General features: G+C 39.7%; 1 protein-coding gene across 4 annotated transcripts in view; it reads right to left on the bottom strand.

Moving 5' to 3' along the window:
* Positions 1 to 5,113: 5,113 nt before the first annotated feature.
* Positions 5,114 to 18,945, bottom strand: part of IPO8 (importin 8) — a 53,760-nt gene continuing 39,928 nt past the window's right edge. The window contains exons 22-26 of one of the 4 annotated variants that reach the window (XM_075158573.1): positions 14,101 to 14,306; positions 12,384 to 12,632; positions 11,588 to 11,704; positions 10,771 to 10,884; positions 5,114 to 5,183 (exon numbers count right to left, since the gene is read on the bottom strand). In XM_075158573.1, the coding sequence (XP_075014674.1) occupies positions 10,787 to 10,884; positions 11,588 to 11,704; positions 12,384 to 12,632; positions 14,101 to 14,306 (670 nt within the window). In that variant the 3' untranslated portion in view covers positions 5,114 to 5,183; positions 10,771 to 10,786. Of the gene's footprint in view, positions 5,184 to 9,288; positions 10,885 to 11,587; positions 11,705 to 12,383; positions 12,633 to 14,046; positions 14,307 to 18,945 lie in introns of those variants that run through there. The other 3 variants (XM_075158563.1, XM_075158581.1, XM_075158590.1) reach the window with 3 other exon arrangements.

The raw sequence follows: 18,945 nt of genomic DNA, 5'->3' as shown, positions 1-18,945 counted from the left end.
TCAGCAGATTTCCAAGCTGTTCCTGCTGATTGCCTTTTTTCAAGGTCTTACAACTTTGACGTTCATAGATTATCTTTCATAGCACTTGCTGATGAACTGCTCACCTGAATGCAGCCTGACAAGTTTCCTGAATACTGTAGTATCATTTACTTGGGTTGGAGCATCCACAGAAAAAGACAAAAATGAAAAGCACCAGAAATGTCACCATACATGGTGCAATTAAAGCAAGATAACATACTGTAAAACAGAAGAAAAGCTATAGCTCAGTTCCTGGGCAAGGAAAGGCTGTAATTTACTGTAGCAAGACAAAGCATATGAATCAAATTACTCCCGTGTTTCAGAATCTCTCTTATGTACGAGCATCAGCAAAACTGACTATACACTTGGACACAATCAGCAAACAAGAAGCAGAGACTTTTCTTCTCTAATTACTGTTGGTTATAATCCTCCTGAGTGTTTCTGTTTCCCCTCCAAATAAACCCAACGGGGGTGTACTCACATTAGCAGAATTACCCACCCAACCTGGATGGTTCATTTCCCCAAGTTCGCTTTATAAGAAAAGGAAGCAGGCTTTGCCAGAGGGTAATTTAGAGCATCCGATGGCTTAGAAGCACAACTCTGGCTGTCCCCCCACTCTCCTACAAAAGCCTAGTAAGATAAGCCTCCTAACCTAAATTAGGTGCCTAAAATCAGGTGTTGTGCTTATTTTTTTCCTTATCTCCCCATTAGCACTACACATACTAGTGCTCACCTGTGTGTTTTTAAAGGTTATACCCACAGTTGGTCATTTTTCCCCTCTATTCTTCCTCAACCAAAAAGAGGATATTATAAAAAATAGTAAGAAAATTATATTGTACAAAATTATACTGTGAAACAGAAATCATTCAGGAAAGGATAAAATGCTTCCTACTGCTTTAATATGGCTTTGGAAATTCATTAGATTATGAACTGTTAGTGTCCTGTTAGGCAATCTCCTGCAGCAGAATAAATCTTGGATTCAGGTGTCCCTTAACACAGGTGACCTTGGATGAAAGTCACAAAGATGGCAACAAAATAAACTAACACATGTCTTTTGACATTGTGTTTAAGTAGCTGGTGCTTTTTTTTCTTGCAGCAGTACTGTCATGAAGTTAAAAGTCAACTACAACTCCATTCCCAAATGAAAAGTAAAAGAAAATTATCTTTTTTTTCCCCCTAAAATCAGGAACAGAGCAAGAATATGAAGCTATAAACTGAGTATTCACAGTTTATAAACAAAGCAATACTCTCTTTTTCTTACCACAGTTAACCTTGGATTTGTTTGCCTCATGTTTTTTATATCTTCCCCAACCCGCTGTACAGTTACAGAATTTCATTCAATCAGGATTTGGGCCCTGATTCAGGAATTGGGTCCTGAAACACTGAAAGAAAATCCTCAAAATCTATTTGAAAACATTTTACACAATACTGTATCTAGAGAAAGAAACAGAATAGTAAGAGAATCTCGTGATTAATAAGCCATGCTTTGTGGGAATATCTATTGACAGAAAAATCTGGCATTGCCCCACAGTTCTTCCTAATTCAGCAGATCACAGCCACAAACCCCCAAGAGGTGCACATGCGAGAGGAGGAAGACAGAGGAATCCAGAATCACGATTAAATGAGAATATTTCTCTGTTTACAAAAAGCAGAAACCGAAGATTTAAGGCAAGATCCTGACGCCCTGGAAGACCACTGCATCCTAAAGCCAGAACGGACAGCAAAGCGAGAGGGTGACAAAGCCTAACCAGAGCAGACGGGAGACGAACACAAGCACTCTCCCCCACCCTTCCGTGACAGGCAGCCAGGCATGTTTTGCAACCACAAACAGTTGCTACTTCAGCCATGCAGTGGCAGTGGTTTTTCAAAACCACTTCAGCCTTCACAACAGTTAGGAAGAAGCAACCGCAAGAACTGAGGCAGCCTGAGACTGTGCAGAACTCTCCCGTCCCGACGGAACGACCTTTACCAGCCAGGAAAGCCCTTTAGGTCCTCCAGCCTGGTGGCTCAGATGGCCCTGGGTTCGGAAATCAGCCGTACTTACAGATCAGAGGAGCACAATGGGAAAGCATTAGCAACCTCCTTACCTTAGTCCTACCTTCATGAGATCAGTAAACCATTTGATTAACAATATAATGGGATAAATATTCTGTAACTGAACATCAGGAGTAGTAACTCTTCCTTGGAGCAATTTCCATGCTTGCTCCTCTAGTGAAATCAATGCTCAGGGGACTTCTTGTGCATGGACTCCCTCTTGGCCAGGTTGGTTTTTTTCCCCCCGCAATGATGCAGACAGATCCTGTCAGTCTTTCTTCAGAACAATAATACAAATTGAGCTAATCATGCTGTTCACCCTGAGTTGATTCTTGTTTGGCAGAATTCAACAACTATGATCCTTGTTGTACTGACGAACTAGACTCCATGTACCTGTTTAATCTTGCTTCATGCCGACACATTTCTGAGTGGTCTATACGTAGAAATGGATGGTGGTAGCTGGTTCTCTTCAGTGCACGTTCAGATGCACCGTGGTGTTCTCCGATTACTCTTGTTGCAGTTTTGTTTAACCCCCTGCATCCTCCAGAAAGATACTTATGGCAGGAGGAAAACGCGACACAGGGTATGCTTTCTCCATACAGACGTAGCTCTTCCAGAGCACAGCCACGACTGCTACTGAGGTCCAAGTGTCAGCCCCACGGCTGTGGTCAAATCTCTACGCAAAGGTGCGGCCATTTGGCTCCATTATCGCACTTTGCACAACAACCTGTCGAGGCAGTCAGGTGCAAGGCAAGGTATGTTGTGCTAAAAAGAACAGTACGGATTATTTATATTTAATAGAGTAGGGAGACTTTGAAGCTACTTAAGGCACCCTTATTTGTTGCAGTTGCATACTCTTGCTCTACAAGGTGCTGAGAGACAGAAGGCCAATATCTTTAATAAAAAAAGAAAACATCCATTATTCATATACTGATATGACCTTTCCAGACTCTCTCTACATATTTTACTTTGAATCTCATTTATATGACTATGGAGCGTTTTCCTGATGTGCACACAAACCCGTGTAGCTTGAGCTCTGCCAGAAAAAAATCACAAATTCGGTAGGAAACTGCATGGGATTGGTTGAAGTCCCAGTGATTTAATCAAACAGGTAACTAAATTATTTAAATTATTCATTTCACATACCTGGTAACAAGAGAAAGCAAACACTGATCATCTTTCCCCCTTGCTGGGGACCAACCGAAAGAAATTACCATTTTAAGAGATTTGGAGTTAGAATTCAGCTTAAGAATGTGATTCTAGCTAAAAGAAGATCAACGCTCTGTCAGAGGGCAGGAGGCGGCATAGGAGCCATATATTTACTTCAGTAAAAAATACACTCTTTAGAGCCTGCTGAAAGTGGCAATCACAACCTACAACTTCACAACCAATCCAACGTGTTTGTTAATACCTGCAGAGAGGCTATAAGCTTCCCAACACCCTGACACATGGTGTAGATGATACCGTGGGTCACCTGGAGTTCTGCTCCCATGTCATCAGGTTCACTTCAAAGCCTGAAGAGGAATTGGCAATCGGGATGTCATTCATCACCGAGGAACCATTTTTCTACAGGAGAGCTTGTCATACCAAGCAACCCACACAAGATACAATTAAACAATGTCATTGCTAGACAGATTAAAATTGCAGCACAATAGACGAACTCACTGTTACTAAGCAATTTCATAAATTAAGTATGTTCTGGCAAAGCTTCTCTGAAAGGTATTAGCAGTGATCCAAATACTAGGACCTAGCAAATTTCTTGGGCGAAATCCTGGCTCCATCAGAGCCAATGGCAAAACTCCCAGGCACTTCTACAGAGCCAGAATTTTAATTTCTCATGCCAGCTGCAACACACTGCTACGGCTTTGGGCAAACTACACTAACTCAACCTCCCCAGTTATAAAAATGGGCCATTAACCACTGCTCTTGGAGATACTATGGAGGATTCACAGAAGTGCCCTGTACAGAAAAGGGCAAGCATTATCAATCAGTGCAATTTAGCAAACAGGCTACTTCAGCAACTCACCGTCAGGGAAATACTCCACTGATACAAATACCAGGCTTGCAGTTGCAGCAGGATTAATCTCTTGTCCTGTGGAGGCTTAGTAAAACCATCTTCTTTATGAATTCCGTACACGGAAGACTAGCCCAAGCTCTGGTGCAATCCCCTCTCTCAGGACTGCAAGATGACTATCTTCACTAGTTTGATATTTTGAGAATAGTATTTGGATGATCCGTAATGATCATCAAACATCAGTTACGTTCTTTCGCAGGCGAAGCGTGCATGTGAACAGTTGCCTTCACAAGTCTGAGGTTAACAAACACACACTGCTACACAAATGCACATATTAACTTTGGGTAATGCACACATTTGTTTAAAATTAATTCTGTGGTGTTCTTGCAAATAAGTTTTATGGCTGTATGAAGAGAGGCTATAAAATGAGATTGGGCCCCTTGGTAGGTGGCATGTTACATTTTTTTAAGAAATATTATTCCTCCCATATAAATGCACAACAGATGTAACATTCGACCTAAGTAATAAGATTTATTACTATTTTTAAAGCAAATTCAGCACAGCTTAAGAGAACACTGTACAGAATTCTTTAAGCTAGGAAGAGGTTCTTCTTGTCCTTGATGCATGTTTTGCATTTGTCAATCTCGCCTTCAAAGCCAACCCACAGTTTAGTATTTTAGGTTTCACGCAAAGGTGATGATCCTGCAATTCAATCTGCTAATGTAGCACATAGGGGTCTCCCTCCAGTCATTGCAGGCATGGGCTCATATCTTTGCTTTTAATATCAAAAGAAATCTGCATGGCCCCATTAGTCTCTTTTTGAGCCCAAAAACATTTCAGATGATTTATGTTAAGCGTGCTACCAACAACACATGCAATCAAAAGCGATTTTCACACATTGTTTGGCAATGAAAAAAAAAAACATTACAGCTGTGATCAAAGAACACATTGTCTTATATTCATTTCTTTACCTCATGCACTTTTGTATAAATATTTATTGTTTCATATTTTCTTCAGAGGCCATAGTTCTTCTGTTTTCTAAAAATAATCTGCTTATGCATAGTCTTCTCTTTTCAAAGCACTGTTGTTCTTCCTTTTAAGTTCATTTCCAAGATCTCTGTGCATGGAAAGTAGTGAAAGAGGGATATGTGCAACTTTACTAACAAACATATTCAAAATATCTAAAAAGGAGGAACAATTCTTGGATAAACACCTTCAATGGTAAACAGTCCTGTGAAAAATCAATAGGCCTCTATGTCACGTAGTAATTTTGTATTTTGCGTAAGGGCAAGAAACCTGAAAATTAAAACATACCTGAACATAATATTAAAATCTCATTTCAAGAAAACACGCATTTTTGTTGCTCAACAGCTTCAACCATCAAGCAATTTTTCAGTTTTTGCATTTCACTTCATCTAACACAATCCTGGATGGTCCAGCAGGCAGCCCCTGACCAACACTCTCCACTCACCTCAGGTGGATCCTGGAGCTGACACTGTTGTATTCACATTGGAGAAATCAATGCACCTGAAAGTTCATCTCCTACCCCACCATGCACATAGCCAAGCACTTAAAACTGTGAACCTCTATACAGCCTATAAAGAGACTCCTAGCATTAATATACCACTTTCACCTCATTTTTCTGATATTTTTTGATTACCAGCTTGTAATCAAAACTGATTTCTGATCCCAAGTTCGAAGCATCGCACCAAATTTGGGGCTGCCCAAGCACATTCTCTTCCTGGAGAAAGGCATGGGACAAAGTTCTTGGATGCTCCTCTAGAAGATCTAGGCAACATCGGGAACACTGCAGACCTGAGATCATATCAAACGCATCACCTCAATTTAAATGGATGCTTTCCCGATTCATCACAATTACATGTGCCTGCAGATTCTCTCTGAACTGCTGTTCCCCAAAACTCTTTAGTTGAGGGGTGGTTCATCAACGGAGCACTTCAGGTAGCCCTTTAGTAGGAGGTATGCTGACAATCTTTAAGAAAGGCTGTAATCCCACTGAGTGTCTCCCGTTGGTGATTGTACATCAGCCAGGACAAGAGGTTCCCAGACTTTTTAAAGGGATGCATTTGTTTTCTGCCAGAGAAAAATCACATGAAGTCTTTACCTCTCATTAATGGCTGTCAGATTCAGAGTACTGATATCCGTACAGATGTTGCATATTCTATTTGAAAAGTATCTGAGTGCATTCGCAGTGAGTATTGGGATTAGATCCACAGGCCAGGGAAATTTCTACCTGTCTAGTGCACAAGCACTGCTTTAGTTCTCTTTCATTTTACACTGGTTTTGTTTAGTTGGTTTTACAAAAGTAGCAGCAGCAGAAGAGGTGTCAAAAGCAAGCAGCTTGGCCTGTTCATATATCCTCTTTATGATATGGCTTTACGCTAAGACTTTCTGGTATCTGGAATAGTGTCTGGCTTCCTTTAACACGCTGGGAACATCCATCTCTTCCGTACCCCATCCGTTTGGCGTAAGATTTGACACCCGAGAGAAAAGAGTGCTATTTTCACTCGTAAGATCAAGAAGTTGGTAAGTCATGCCTGCTGTATGTTTTGCTGCGATGAGGGAAATACGATTCTCTACCCACCTGCAAAGATACAGAATCTCTTGATCTGAAGAATGTCCTCAGTCAGAGATGGAGATCCTTGCGGTACTGACCACCAGACTGTCAAACATTATCAAAAGATTGACTAGGGCATATCTCAGAACTAGGACTGGGTATCCATTACATAGTGCATTTTTGCCTATCCTTTGAGCAAATTTCAGTACAAGGTGTGGGGATTTCAAAGTAGCTGTATTAAGGAGTAAATCACAAAAAGGCTCACAAAACCGTGGGCACAAGTGAGGGGTTTTTGTAGTTCTGTATCATCTGCATATGTCAAATGAGAGACTTTGTTCTATAGACAGCAATGCAATGGATAGGTTCCATTGCTTCAAGAACAACAGGATTTTTAAAAAATTGTTTAAGCTTTACCTTTTCAGGTATTTTGACTATCCCCTAAAATATCTGATAACATAATGGTTGGCAAACAGAAGGAAAGAAAGGAAGAAAAAAGCTGAAAAGTATTCTGGAAACAAAAGACAGTTAATCATTCACGTTGTCTACAATTCCTTTGGCTCACAAAAGTCTCAAGACAGACTCTGCTTTATAGTAAAAAAAAAATCCTCTACTGTCCTACCTTCTCTCCTCTACAGTGTATGATGGAATCCAGAGTTACAAACTGCCTGGACTTCACAGGCAAAGGGCATGTCTTAAAGCAGTTCATTTCATGTCTCCCTGACACCCTGCAGGCAGCCTTTCCCCCTAAAGCAAAGAATCTCACAATATAATTTTGTGTAACATTCTCTACATATTTTGACTTACACTCCCAAAGCACATTTATTTCAATCAGACTGTGCACATGTGGGTTTGGGGGGATTGTTGGGGTTTGGGTTTTTTTAGTTTTTTCCTTAGCTTGATATTCTGCAATCTTGCTGGAGCTGGCCATTTTGATTAAAGATTTTCCTTTGCAATGAAAGCAAACCAAGTACTTCAACTTTGAAAGAGAGAGAGCAAAAAGAAGCAGCCAAAACGTGGTGATTCTTATTTTCCTTTCAAGAGTGACAAAACAGCATATGCAATTCAATACCCGGGATCAGTTAATTTTATCTGAAAAAGCAGCTTATCATGTAAGCTAACATTTGCTATGATTATAACCTACATAATGCTCATGTCCTATGTAAAGCCCCCACGGTGCCCATACAAGTTACCTTCACACTTTGGGAACATGGGCATGGGGCAACATAGGTCACCAGTTATCAGCCTTTGTTTTATTTTACAATACATTCATGATTCTCTATATTTCCTACGGCAAATACATCATGCTTGGTTGGCCGATGCTGGTATCTGATACTCCATGATTACCTTGGCTTCGAAGTGAGACAGTAATGCACATTTATGTTACTCTTCCTTTAATGTAGTACAAAGCTGGACACAGCTCAGAAAGAAATCCCTAAAATCCATTACCTATTTATGATCATGTACAAACAGATATTTATCATGTTAAAAGAGAACCATATGTTAAAGTGGAGGCTAGAGCCCAATAAATCTTTTTGGATGAAAACCCTTTTCAAAAAAAGGAATAAAATAATTAACATTTGCTTTTGCCAGTAGAAACATTTGCTCATGAATCTCCTGGGAAGGAGAGGGCATTTAACTTTTTTACATGCCATCCCCTCAGACATCTCTCACCCCCACTGCAAAATAGACAACAAAGATTCCCAACTCCACGCTGCTGATTAAAGCCCTTGTAAGAAACATCTGGATGAAATTTTCTTGGCAGTTGATTTGAAAAGTATACAAGAAGCAGAACCAGGGAGCAGCCATAGTTCAGCTGAGTGAGTGACACAAAGATGATGTTATGCAAAAACAGATTTTTCCTTGAACACATTAACTCCTAACTATTAGTTTGTGACTGTGCAAGCAATCTCATCAGCAGAAGAAAAATAAACCCCTCTTCTAATCTGCATGCCAGTGTAGAGAAGGCAAATGGGCTTTGAAAGAAACCCAACTCGACAATCTCTTTTTTTTTTAATAAAATAATAAAAGGCTTAAACAATTTACCTGCCTAATACTTCACTTCAATTGTCAGGTAAGAAAGAAGTCGTCCATGTCCTTAACATCCAAAAAACATTTCTTAAATTTGTGAAGGATTTCAAAACTTCTTTGGTTTCTGAGAACTCACCAACAAACTGGATGTAATGCCTTCCTACTGCCTCAGTCAATACATCCCAGGCCTAAATTAGCAAAAGTGACCTATAATTTTCATGGCCTGACGTTCAAAATAAAGGCTGTCCCGGCCCTCTGCTGCTTGAGCTTAAAGAGCCTGTCCAATGCAGCTCACTGTATTCCAAAATGTTCCCTTTTGGAAATACAGACCCTGGAATTCTCACAGTTTTCCATATGTACAACAGACCTAAAAGTGAGAAATTTTCACTGTTGCTATTAAGTGAGTAGCAGCAGTGAAAAACCTACACGAACCAGGCCAACTTTACTCTGCAGCTGCTGGGGGGGGGTGGGAAGAGGCAGCAGCAGCGAGAGTCTGACACAAAGGAAAAAGGAAAGCAGCAGGGAACCTTCTGACCAACAGCTGCCAGGCTGAGAAAATTCCAGGGGATGGGGCAAGGAACAAGCAGAGACACTTTGACCTTTTCCAGAAGCCAAGGTGTAGAGCACTTTAGATTTATCAGACTGAATTATAATTACTCTGACATATAAAAAATGAAAGCTTCAGCACAGCGCAGGACCAGCAATCTGTAATTCGCTACAGTTGTGGAAAATTTGATGGGGTGTGGGAAGGGCTTCAACTTTTCAATTGGGGCACTATTCTTTATCAGTATGTGCTTAAAATTACCTTTACTTGGTAAATATTTTTAAGTCATAAAGAAATTAACACATAGAGGCAAAATTTGGTCTAAAAATTTTATCTCCAGTCCAAACTTCACATTCTAAAGCACCCCTACTTATTTTGGCTACACCACTGCGATCCCAATAGATCTAAAGGAGGGGCACCTATTCAAATTAGTACTGCTATCAGTTTCTCACTAAATGAACATATTCACAAACACCTTGTTATATGTGTTTCAATTTATGAGAAACCAGTCTTTGAAATTTAGGAAAAAATCTGGCAGATAATGAAATTTCAGCATGGGACATGAACAGTCAAATGGAATGCAGACCAAAAATTCAATCACAGAGGTGTAAGAGTAAGAAGAAATAAGTTTGGAGCTGTTTCTCTTCTATCAAGATAAATAAAATATTGCAAATGTTTTGTACCACGTTATTCAGTACTACCACTGGAATGGTAATGAATGAATAAAAACAGAAAAGAGGTTTACAGAATCCCAAGTAAAATCCAATATTCATCAAAAATAGTGGAAATAAAAAGTTGTCATGTAGAAGATCTACATGTGAGGGCCATACCACTTGTCCAGGCAGGAGGTAATATCAATGTAGATTTAGGGTAGCCACCTGCCACGCGTGCCATCAAAACTGAAGCGAGTTGATTTCATGGCTAAGAGAAATAATTTAAGACTACTGCGTCAAGGGGAAAACCTGCAATTTTGTTAAGACCCATTGATGTAACCAGTGTATGCTTTGCAACTCCAACAGACACCTCCCTCTACACATTTGGTCTGCTCCAAACAGGGAAGATGAGACAATATTCTGAATCCAGCAATGTGTATGCAACCAATGAACAATTAAACTGAGCAGTAAAAAGCAGGTGACTGGAAAACATGGAACCAAGGCTTACAGTGTATCAAGAAATGTCCTTACACTTAAAAAATTATAATGCACTCCAAAATCCATTTGTTCAGGCAATCCATGTACAACAGAAGGCACTGTTATCCATATGAATCTATCAATTCTGCACAGCAAAAACCTGAGAAGTGCAACTCAATTAGATGCAGCCTGGCCCCTCCCAGTCATTCAGGTTCCTTGAGGACAAATGTTTCCTTTCAGTCCATCAAATTATAAAAACACCACAACAATTTGTACATTACAGTAGCTGGTTAGAAAGAGCATTCTGGTGGGGGAAGCACACTGCTATTTTTCAGAAAACCTTCAGCAGCATCAAATTACCCTCCCCTATCACTCAGAAGTCACGGTGATTTCAGGAAAATGTAATGATGAGACCTTTCCCATTGACCTTGGTAGTTGATCCTTCAGTTGCCACCAGGAGTACTTCCAGCAAAGTTAAATGCTGTGATCAGTCCTTTGTTGTCAAATGTGTAGCCACTTTGTTGTTCTATTGTCTTAGTCTCTAGAATTCAAAGAAGGGAAAGGATATGAAAAATAGTCTATAGAGAATGCTTTTGCCAGAGACAATACAGCTCAGCTAAGAATGCAAAGTTGTGGAAAAATCTCTCGGTTGAGTCAACATTTCATTCCCTAAATGCAGTGACAGTAATAAGTTACACTCAGATTTTCTCTAAATGCATAAACACACACACCTCTACAACAGAGCCGAGAAATTAATCCTCTATAGAATCAGTCTACGTTACACTATTCTGCGTGCTTTTTGATTAAATCTGAATTTATTTTCTACGATGCAAGCTTTCTAAACATCTAAAACCTTACACTGACTGTGAAGGCAACGTTAGCGGTTAAAAAGCTACAGAACTGTTAAACACATGATAATCTATAATAATCTTCATCAAATGCTTGGCTGACAGCTAGATATTGTCTTAATTTGCTCTTCATTTCAAATGTCAGATTGTGCAAAACTAGTTCGTATCCTGTTCAAGCAGCAGCACATGTCAATGAGAAAGCAATTAATTAGAAGCAACAGTAATCTCTCTGAATAACACACACTTCCAGGCATGGGATAATATAAGCGCAACATCCTACTCACGCTTCTCAGGAAATGTTAATGAGCAGAGAGATTTCTTCTCTCTGTTGTTACAGATTAGATGCAGTTCCAACATCCCTGTAACAGATAAAATGGCCCCAGAGAAGTGACTCACCTGCAGCATTTCGCCGGTGTTCTGCTAATGTATAAATCTCCTGCAGCTGTTTCTTCTGATCCTCGCTCAGTGGTGCTGTCAGTGAATGGTACCAGGCTGCATCTCGGCTCTGCACCGCTGTCAAAACAGGAATGGATGAAAAATGATTATCAGGTTACGTTGCAAGTTAATTTCAGAAGAACAAAATGAAACACATGGAACCCCTAGTTGGTTTTAAAACAGAATTTGCACTGCAAAACAGGTTCAGTATTCCTGTCAGTTTTCTTAGCACAGAATCTCCACTGTAATAGAGGTAATCCATTTTGGGGAACTTAATTACATCCTCTGCTTTCTGAAACAGAAAGTTAACCATGTGGCCAGTATTCATGGACAATGATGAAGCGAATCTTCTAATTTAAAACTCTATCAAAACTAAAAGCAACAGGATTAGTCAAACAGGAAAGGGAGAAAATAATTTCTCCGTTATGATTTTAACACCTAGAAAGTGACAAATATTTCTATATATAGGAGTCCCTCTAGTGACCGAGTCTCACTTATTTAGGCTGTGATTGAAAAGTTCTGAAAGAGAACACGAAGAGAATTAATATCTGGCTATATTTGCTACCATTTGTTTTTTGCAGTACTTGGAAGCCAGAAAATCTCAGGACTAACATTAGAAAGCAAGATCACATTTTCCAGTTTCAACAATCTAAATTATTACTCGTAACAAAGAAAGGGGTTTTTCCCGGTGATGATCATAAACATCTCCAAACTATTTCATCGTGTTATATCATTCTACCAACTAGCAAACACATACCCAAAAGTGCTTGTGTAAAAAACTGGTATTCATCAACACCATTTTCAAGGTCAAGAGGCGTGCTGAACCCTTCAAGAGCAGTCTCTTCCAATGCATCTTCATCCCAGTCATCATCATCATCATCATCTTCATCCTCTTCCTCTCCACCTCCACCACCACCATCCCCTCCTCCTCCTCCTCCTCCACCATGGTTCTCTTGCATCGCCTGGCTCACTTCATTTGTCTCCTCCTCATCGCTCGGTATCTCTTCTGCAAAAGCATTGACGTGTTTTGTAAAACCAAGTTTAAGAAGCATAAGGAAACAATGACTTATGAATGAAGAACAATTAATAAATCTAGGTTTTGGCTGGAAAGGGGACCCTCTATTAACACCCTTCCCCCAAAATCTTAGAAGAATTGGAAAAATGAAGGTATTAAAATGTTTCCTACATTCAAGATCAGTTAAACTTCTGTTTCTAAGCACAGCTGGGGAATGTGAAACTGCCTTTTTTCTTCTTTCATTTATGCAGTCACTGCGCAATTATAGGATCCAAAAATTTTGAGGAAATGTGTCTGACAAAGTGTTCCATCACTGTGCTTTTTAAATTATGAACAAATAGAGACTTGCATAGACTTCGCAAACTGACACAAAACAAAGAGAAAACCAGATGTAGACCAAATGTCTGCCTGCTATTCTTCAGAGTGCTCCTTTATTTGAACAAACTTAAAATAGCATCTTTCGCTTAGCTTTACCTTCCATTCCGCTTATGAAACAACTATTACATCCGAATTAAATGCAACTCCGACATGCAATTCTAAAGTCTGCTATTTCTTACTTAAGGAAAAATATTTCTGACTTATAATCAAGATTAAAAAAATCCCCCTCCAATTCCAAACCTTCAGCTCTTCCTGTGTTATCAGTTTAGAAAGAATAAAGATGACTACATCTGCAACAAGCAGGGACTGAATCACAGGACAGAGATTTGAAACTTACTGTGCTGTTTCCATACTGTATTCCTATGCATTGAGAAGAATTCTGTAATTCCATTACAAAACAAACATGTGTGAAATTCGAGTTGATTACATAATCTGCTTACATCCAATCTAATTTTCAGACCTCAAACCATCTATCTCCTGTTCCAAGTCAAATATAGCCACACATATCTGCCTGCAATGCTGTGTAAAATTCACTCCCCACAATTCCCTCCACAAGGTATTCTTTGATGTTTTTTCTCTTCTGGCACACACAGCAGTAAGAGGTATGTCTACTCCAGGGACCTCAGCTGTCTCAAAAGCCACTTTGCAAATCACTTTCCATTTGGACAAAGATGACTTGCTAGGATTTCCTTCAAAGTTCAACCAAACAGGTCTTTCAAATAGTTGGGTACTAGGAACAGCTGCTTTCCAGGAATCAAGAATATAACCAGTGCAGTCCTGGCAAACTCCTGCTGCCTATGTGAGAAGACGGAGCACATTCACAACCCAGAAGAGTGGACTTGCAAGTTTTATTGTTACTCTTAAACCAATACTACCCTTTCACAAAGTGTTAGCTGTTATACATTGAAACATTTTGATTACATTTTGGGAGGAAAAATCAATTCCTAAGATGATCTTTCAAGCACCCAGTAAGCCGAGCTATTTTCAGCAGACTAACGAGTCTTAAAAATGAACTGCAATTTCTTACCCCCTTTAAATTAAATCCAGACAAAATCCACAATGTGAAAAGGGGAGATTTTACCATTATCTTCTGCAACGTGTTTTTCATCTTTAGCATGATCCTCATGTTCTGTGAGTTCTCGTGAGGCGCAAACTTGTTTTAAGCCCAGGAAGAGGAGAAGGATTGAAGGGACAATCTGGGCAGCCACGGCATCCACTGCAGGCGGTCGGTTCTGCAATTCCATTAGGATGCTCAGTCCTATTATACACATCTTTCTGTCATGGAGTCTGAAACAACACACACTAGTTAGACAAAAACCAGATTTTCACTGCAAGGCTATGTAGAGAGCATTAAAGTCCTGGTGCTTGACATGGCGGAAGACAATGTCACAGAGACTATGTTCAAAGTCTATGTTCGAAGCTCCTAAACACATTTTTTCCTTTGTTCTGAATGCAAGTTCCCCACTGGCAAGTACTTGTCCAATAACAATTAAATACCTTTCAAGCAGTGGTCAAATTCCTGGAACAATGTTTCTGATTATCAAATGCAAAGTTTGTAATGCTAAATAAATACTGTTTAATAATTATGTAGAATATCTTGTCTTTAATAAAGCATTTGATACAGATTATCATCATTAGATAGTATGGAAAATTAATTTGCCTTGGCTTCGACAGCAGTACGGTTGCAGGGATTGAAATTAGCAAAAGGACTATTAGTAAAGAGTAACGATAAGCAGAAATACACTGAATTGCAGGGTACATTTATGGAGAGCCACAGGGCGAGCTCCATTTAAACATGTTTATTAAGAGCCCATCAGAATGGCTGTATTATACATCCAATTTCCGGCACTAACTTGAGACATTGCTAACTCCAGTGAAAGCAAGGAAATAATTCCACCGTATCAAGAATAACTTGCAATACACTCAAACAGGGAACTTGCAAATGAGTAGACCTCCAGTAAAACAAACAAACTATAGGTAATTGTAGGGAAAGAAAATAATGAAATTAGTAGCAGAAAGACTTTTATGTGACCATGGCCAGGAAACTAGGTAAGAGCCTATGCTCTTAAAAATAAGAATTGATTTTCACTTCCAGAAATAAAAGTTGTTTACACACAAGACAGGGAAAAATTCTCTAACTGCCTCTGCAGATACTCTTTGGTTCTCCTTTACTGGAAACACCAGTAGTATTCAACTCTTCTCTAACATTATGGTTTTGCTATTAAGGGCTTGAGAGGAGCTTGGTTTTTTTGAACTATTCAATTTGATACTGACAGCTTCTGTGCAAGCCTTCTGCAGGACAAGTCGTTCCAGCAAGAAGTTTCAGCAAGACCTACAGAAACCAAGCAAACATTCAGAGTTGGCAGAAAATGGCCATCCTCCAGGCTCTCGGTAGATACTTCCGTTACTGAATCAGTTTTACTTTGGAATGAAGAGGATACAAGTTGAGAGACAAGAAACTAATAAGACGTGCACCACCGAATGCCATAAAGCTTACAGGGGAACAGCTAGCTCAACCCACCACTTCAAAAATTGCTGTAGAAATACAATTTTAAAAGTGCTTACAATTTCATTACCAAAGATGCCATATAACATACTACTGAACTATAATATTCTTTAAGTAATACAAGTGACCACGTATTACATCTTTGTGAACTTTACATGTGCTTAAACAAGGCTGGGGATCTGGAGGGATTTCATTACACCTCCCACGTTGTTAGTCCTGTTAGGGCTTAGTGAAGTGATTCCATTCTCAGAGTAGTTGACAATAACAATAAATTATATGTGACCATGCGTAACATTATGATCACAGAAGACCTTCCAAGAAAAACAAAGTCAACTAGCATATCAAACGACACGCTTTGTCATGTTGGGTTTGGCTGCTCCATTACACGTGTTGAAAAATGTACCAAAACGCAAGTAGGTGAAGAGCGCCCTTCCGCCACTGCTAACTGCAATATTTTCTTTTCAGAAGGAATGGGGCACAAAAGAGGGCATACAAATCAACCAAGGAAACTGAATCAGGGGAACAGGGTCTGCTTTCACGAAAAAAAATTACCCCTGTCAGTTTACCTATGTTGAAAATAAGCTCATCGCCATTTGCTCTCATGCCAACACTGTGAAGACCAAAATCCAAGCTAAAGATGATGCTACCTATGAATGAAGCATAGCTTTTTTTGGATAGTTGTCCTTACTGCAAGTACAAAAGGAAAGAGCTTTCTTTACCTCCTGTCTCTGCCAGCACCTTCATCGAAGTTTGACCAAAGCTCTGTAATCTATTCACAAGACTTCTATCCTGCTTCTTGACACTGGGAAGCCATGAAATTTCTTCAAGCTCCAAATGTATAATGAAGCAATTTCAGTGTACATGCACCAGAGTAGTTAATGACACTTGGCACTACCTTTTATACTACGTTTGAAAAAGCTACCATTACACAATGCCAATTGCAAAATGCAACACATTAAAATGTAAAAAAATCTTAGTAATTAGTGGCTTAGCTTCACACTAAATTATCTTTTCTGGACAGCAAATGAAAGTGCAAGAATCAAGCATTGCTGGTTAAAAGAGAGTCATCATTAGGAAGCAGCCCAAATAGCCAAAAAATACAGCATATTTGTCATGCTCCATTTTCAAGCTTCTAAACAGAGAAGTTGTAAGAATGAACACGTCTTCAGAATATGCCTGTTATTAGAAGGCCCAGCAGGACAGCAGAAATCCAGGCATCAACCCATCTTCAGTGAACCTGAGCCAGAAGGAGACTTGTTTCTTCCACCCGCCAGCAGAGACAAACAGCAGGATAAGCATCTGCCTTGCCTGAAGTTCAGCATTCCACTACGCCCCAGTTCTATCAAGTACCAACAATACTGAACAAGCAAAACAGAGTTCTATGTCATTTACATATTTTCGTAATGGCAAAGAATGGTTTCAGGACTATTCCTTTGCTATCAAAAGGCTCATTATTTCAGCACCCTTCCGTCTGCACGAGGGAGCCTAGATAAGATTCTCCTTAGCGCTTTGTACTTTGAGATCCGAACTTATTTGCTCAGCAGCACACAATAGTCCTCCCTAACAATCACGGACTCTGCTTGCTCCCTCAATGGTATATCAAGCCTGGAGTGCTAAACATGCAACACGTGGCAGTGCAATGCACGACTCCTAGGCGAGTCTATTTTTACCAAGCTGCGTGTGGTCTTCATAATCTGCAGGACCTTTTCTTGCTAATACACTTCCTTCCAATACAGGACAAGAAGATCTAAGAATCTTTTGTATTTTAAACCAAGCTGGAAGTATTTCAAAGGGAAATCACTAAGCCTTTCCTTTATTGGTTTGCTGTGCTCCTTTATGTGAGGATCAAGTTGCTTTCTATTACATCAATCCAGTTCCTGGACAAACTGCAAATAATTAGCCATTTCCTTGTAGCTGAAAAGTTGGAATCAACCCTGTTTTCCTATATAAGACCGGGATTTTATATACAACTCTGAGAAAACTAGGATTTCTAACTATTTAAACTCCTATCAAATAAATCCCCCTATTCAGCTTCTAAAAAAATAAAAACACTTATTGAGTTTTTTTTGAAGCAAGTTAGATTTTCCTTTCACCCTAGTTTCCACAGAAGAGTTTTTAGTATGAGAGTAAGCATAAGTCACGCAGAAGTCTCACCCAAATTTCAGCTGTCAGGGAAAAGGTTGAAAGCAGTAAGGAACAAATGTTTCTACAAATGGCTTTTCAGTTTGAAGTTATTGTAGAAAACATTTAGAAATAAATAAATACAATATACTGTGGTACATGGGCATTATGGGTACACATCCTCAGATATGTAATATCCACAATGACATACTGGATTCATACACAGTCTCACAACGAGTTCTGAGCTCTCCTTGCCTGGCTCATTTTTAATATTCCAAATTTCTAATCAGTTTTAAATAGTTTCCATATTTTTAATAACATGGAAGAACAGTTACTTATCTTACTGTAACTGCTTTTCTCCCCCAAGCTGTATTATTCCCACGGATTCCAACTCATGTGTTCACAAGTGCTGCTCAAGAAATACTGCATTCTTTTGGCAAACACCGTTGGCTCCAGCCTGAGAGCACGCAGACAGGCACAACCCTACTACTGGCAGCGCAGGATCTATGGGTACTAAGACTTGATAGAAGAAGGACAGACAGGTGTGAGATCTATGTGGACAAAGCATCTTGAAGAGTCACTGTTACCAGTAAGCCACAGATTTCCTGCATGGCTGACAAAGAAATGGCAGTAAGATTCACCTGGTCCTTCACACCTGGAGGTGGTTCTACTTTGATCTTCTCCAATTTCTCTAGGATCTGTGAATCTTCCAAGTGATTTGAATTTAAGCCTAAAACTGCCTCTTGTTGGAAAGCAATCTAACTGTAAACCAAAGCAGCAGTGAATGATGGCTGGTGAGAAAAAGGACTGTACAAATCAGGGTGCCCACTGCTGTCTTCACTGATGAAGACATGCAGTCTGCGCAGGTGAACCCAAGGAAGAGTTTCAAGAAAGCCGGATTTTGTTTGCTTTTCTGTCTTCTCCTGTTCAGTTAGGCCTCTGAATATCTGGCTGCTGTTCAGTGATGACCCTTACTACCCTTACTAAAACAAATGGTCTTCTAGAAGCAGTGCTGTCCTGAGGGAAAGGGAGGAAGTCCCTTACATCACATCACAGTGCCTGACAAGCAAAAGCCCTACACCTGGAAGCCACATACTGAGGAGACAGCACTGAAGGAAGAGTGATTTTTAGATTTAAGCAATATTACAGATATTTATTTCACTGCTGGTAGCAGCAGGTCAAAGAGACACATTTTAATCTTCTGCTGCCATTCAGGTGCAGACTCTGAACAGAATCTAGCATCATTATCTCCATGTTTCATTTTCATAGGCTTTGTCAACTTTTGTCTCAGCTCTGAAG

Source organism: Calonectris borealis, chromosome 1 (assembly GCF_964195595.1).
Source record: "Calonectris borealis chromosome 1, bCalBor7.hap1.2, whole genome shotgun sequence".
In the NCBI taxonomy this organism is placed as follows: Eukaryota; Metazoa; Chordata; class Aves; order Procellariiformes; family Procellariidae; genus Calonectris; species Calonectris borealis.
The sequence above is the reverse complement of the archived record's forward strand: the minus strand, read 5'-3'. Positions and strand labels throughout refer to the sequence as shown.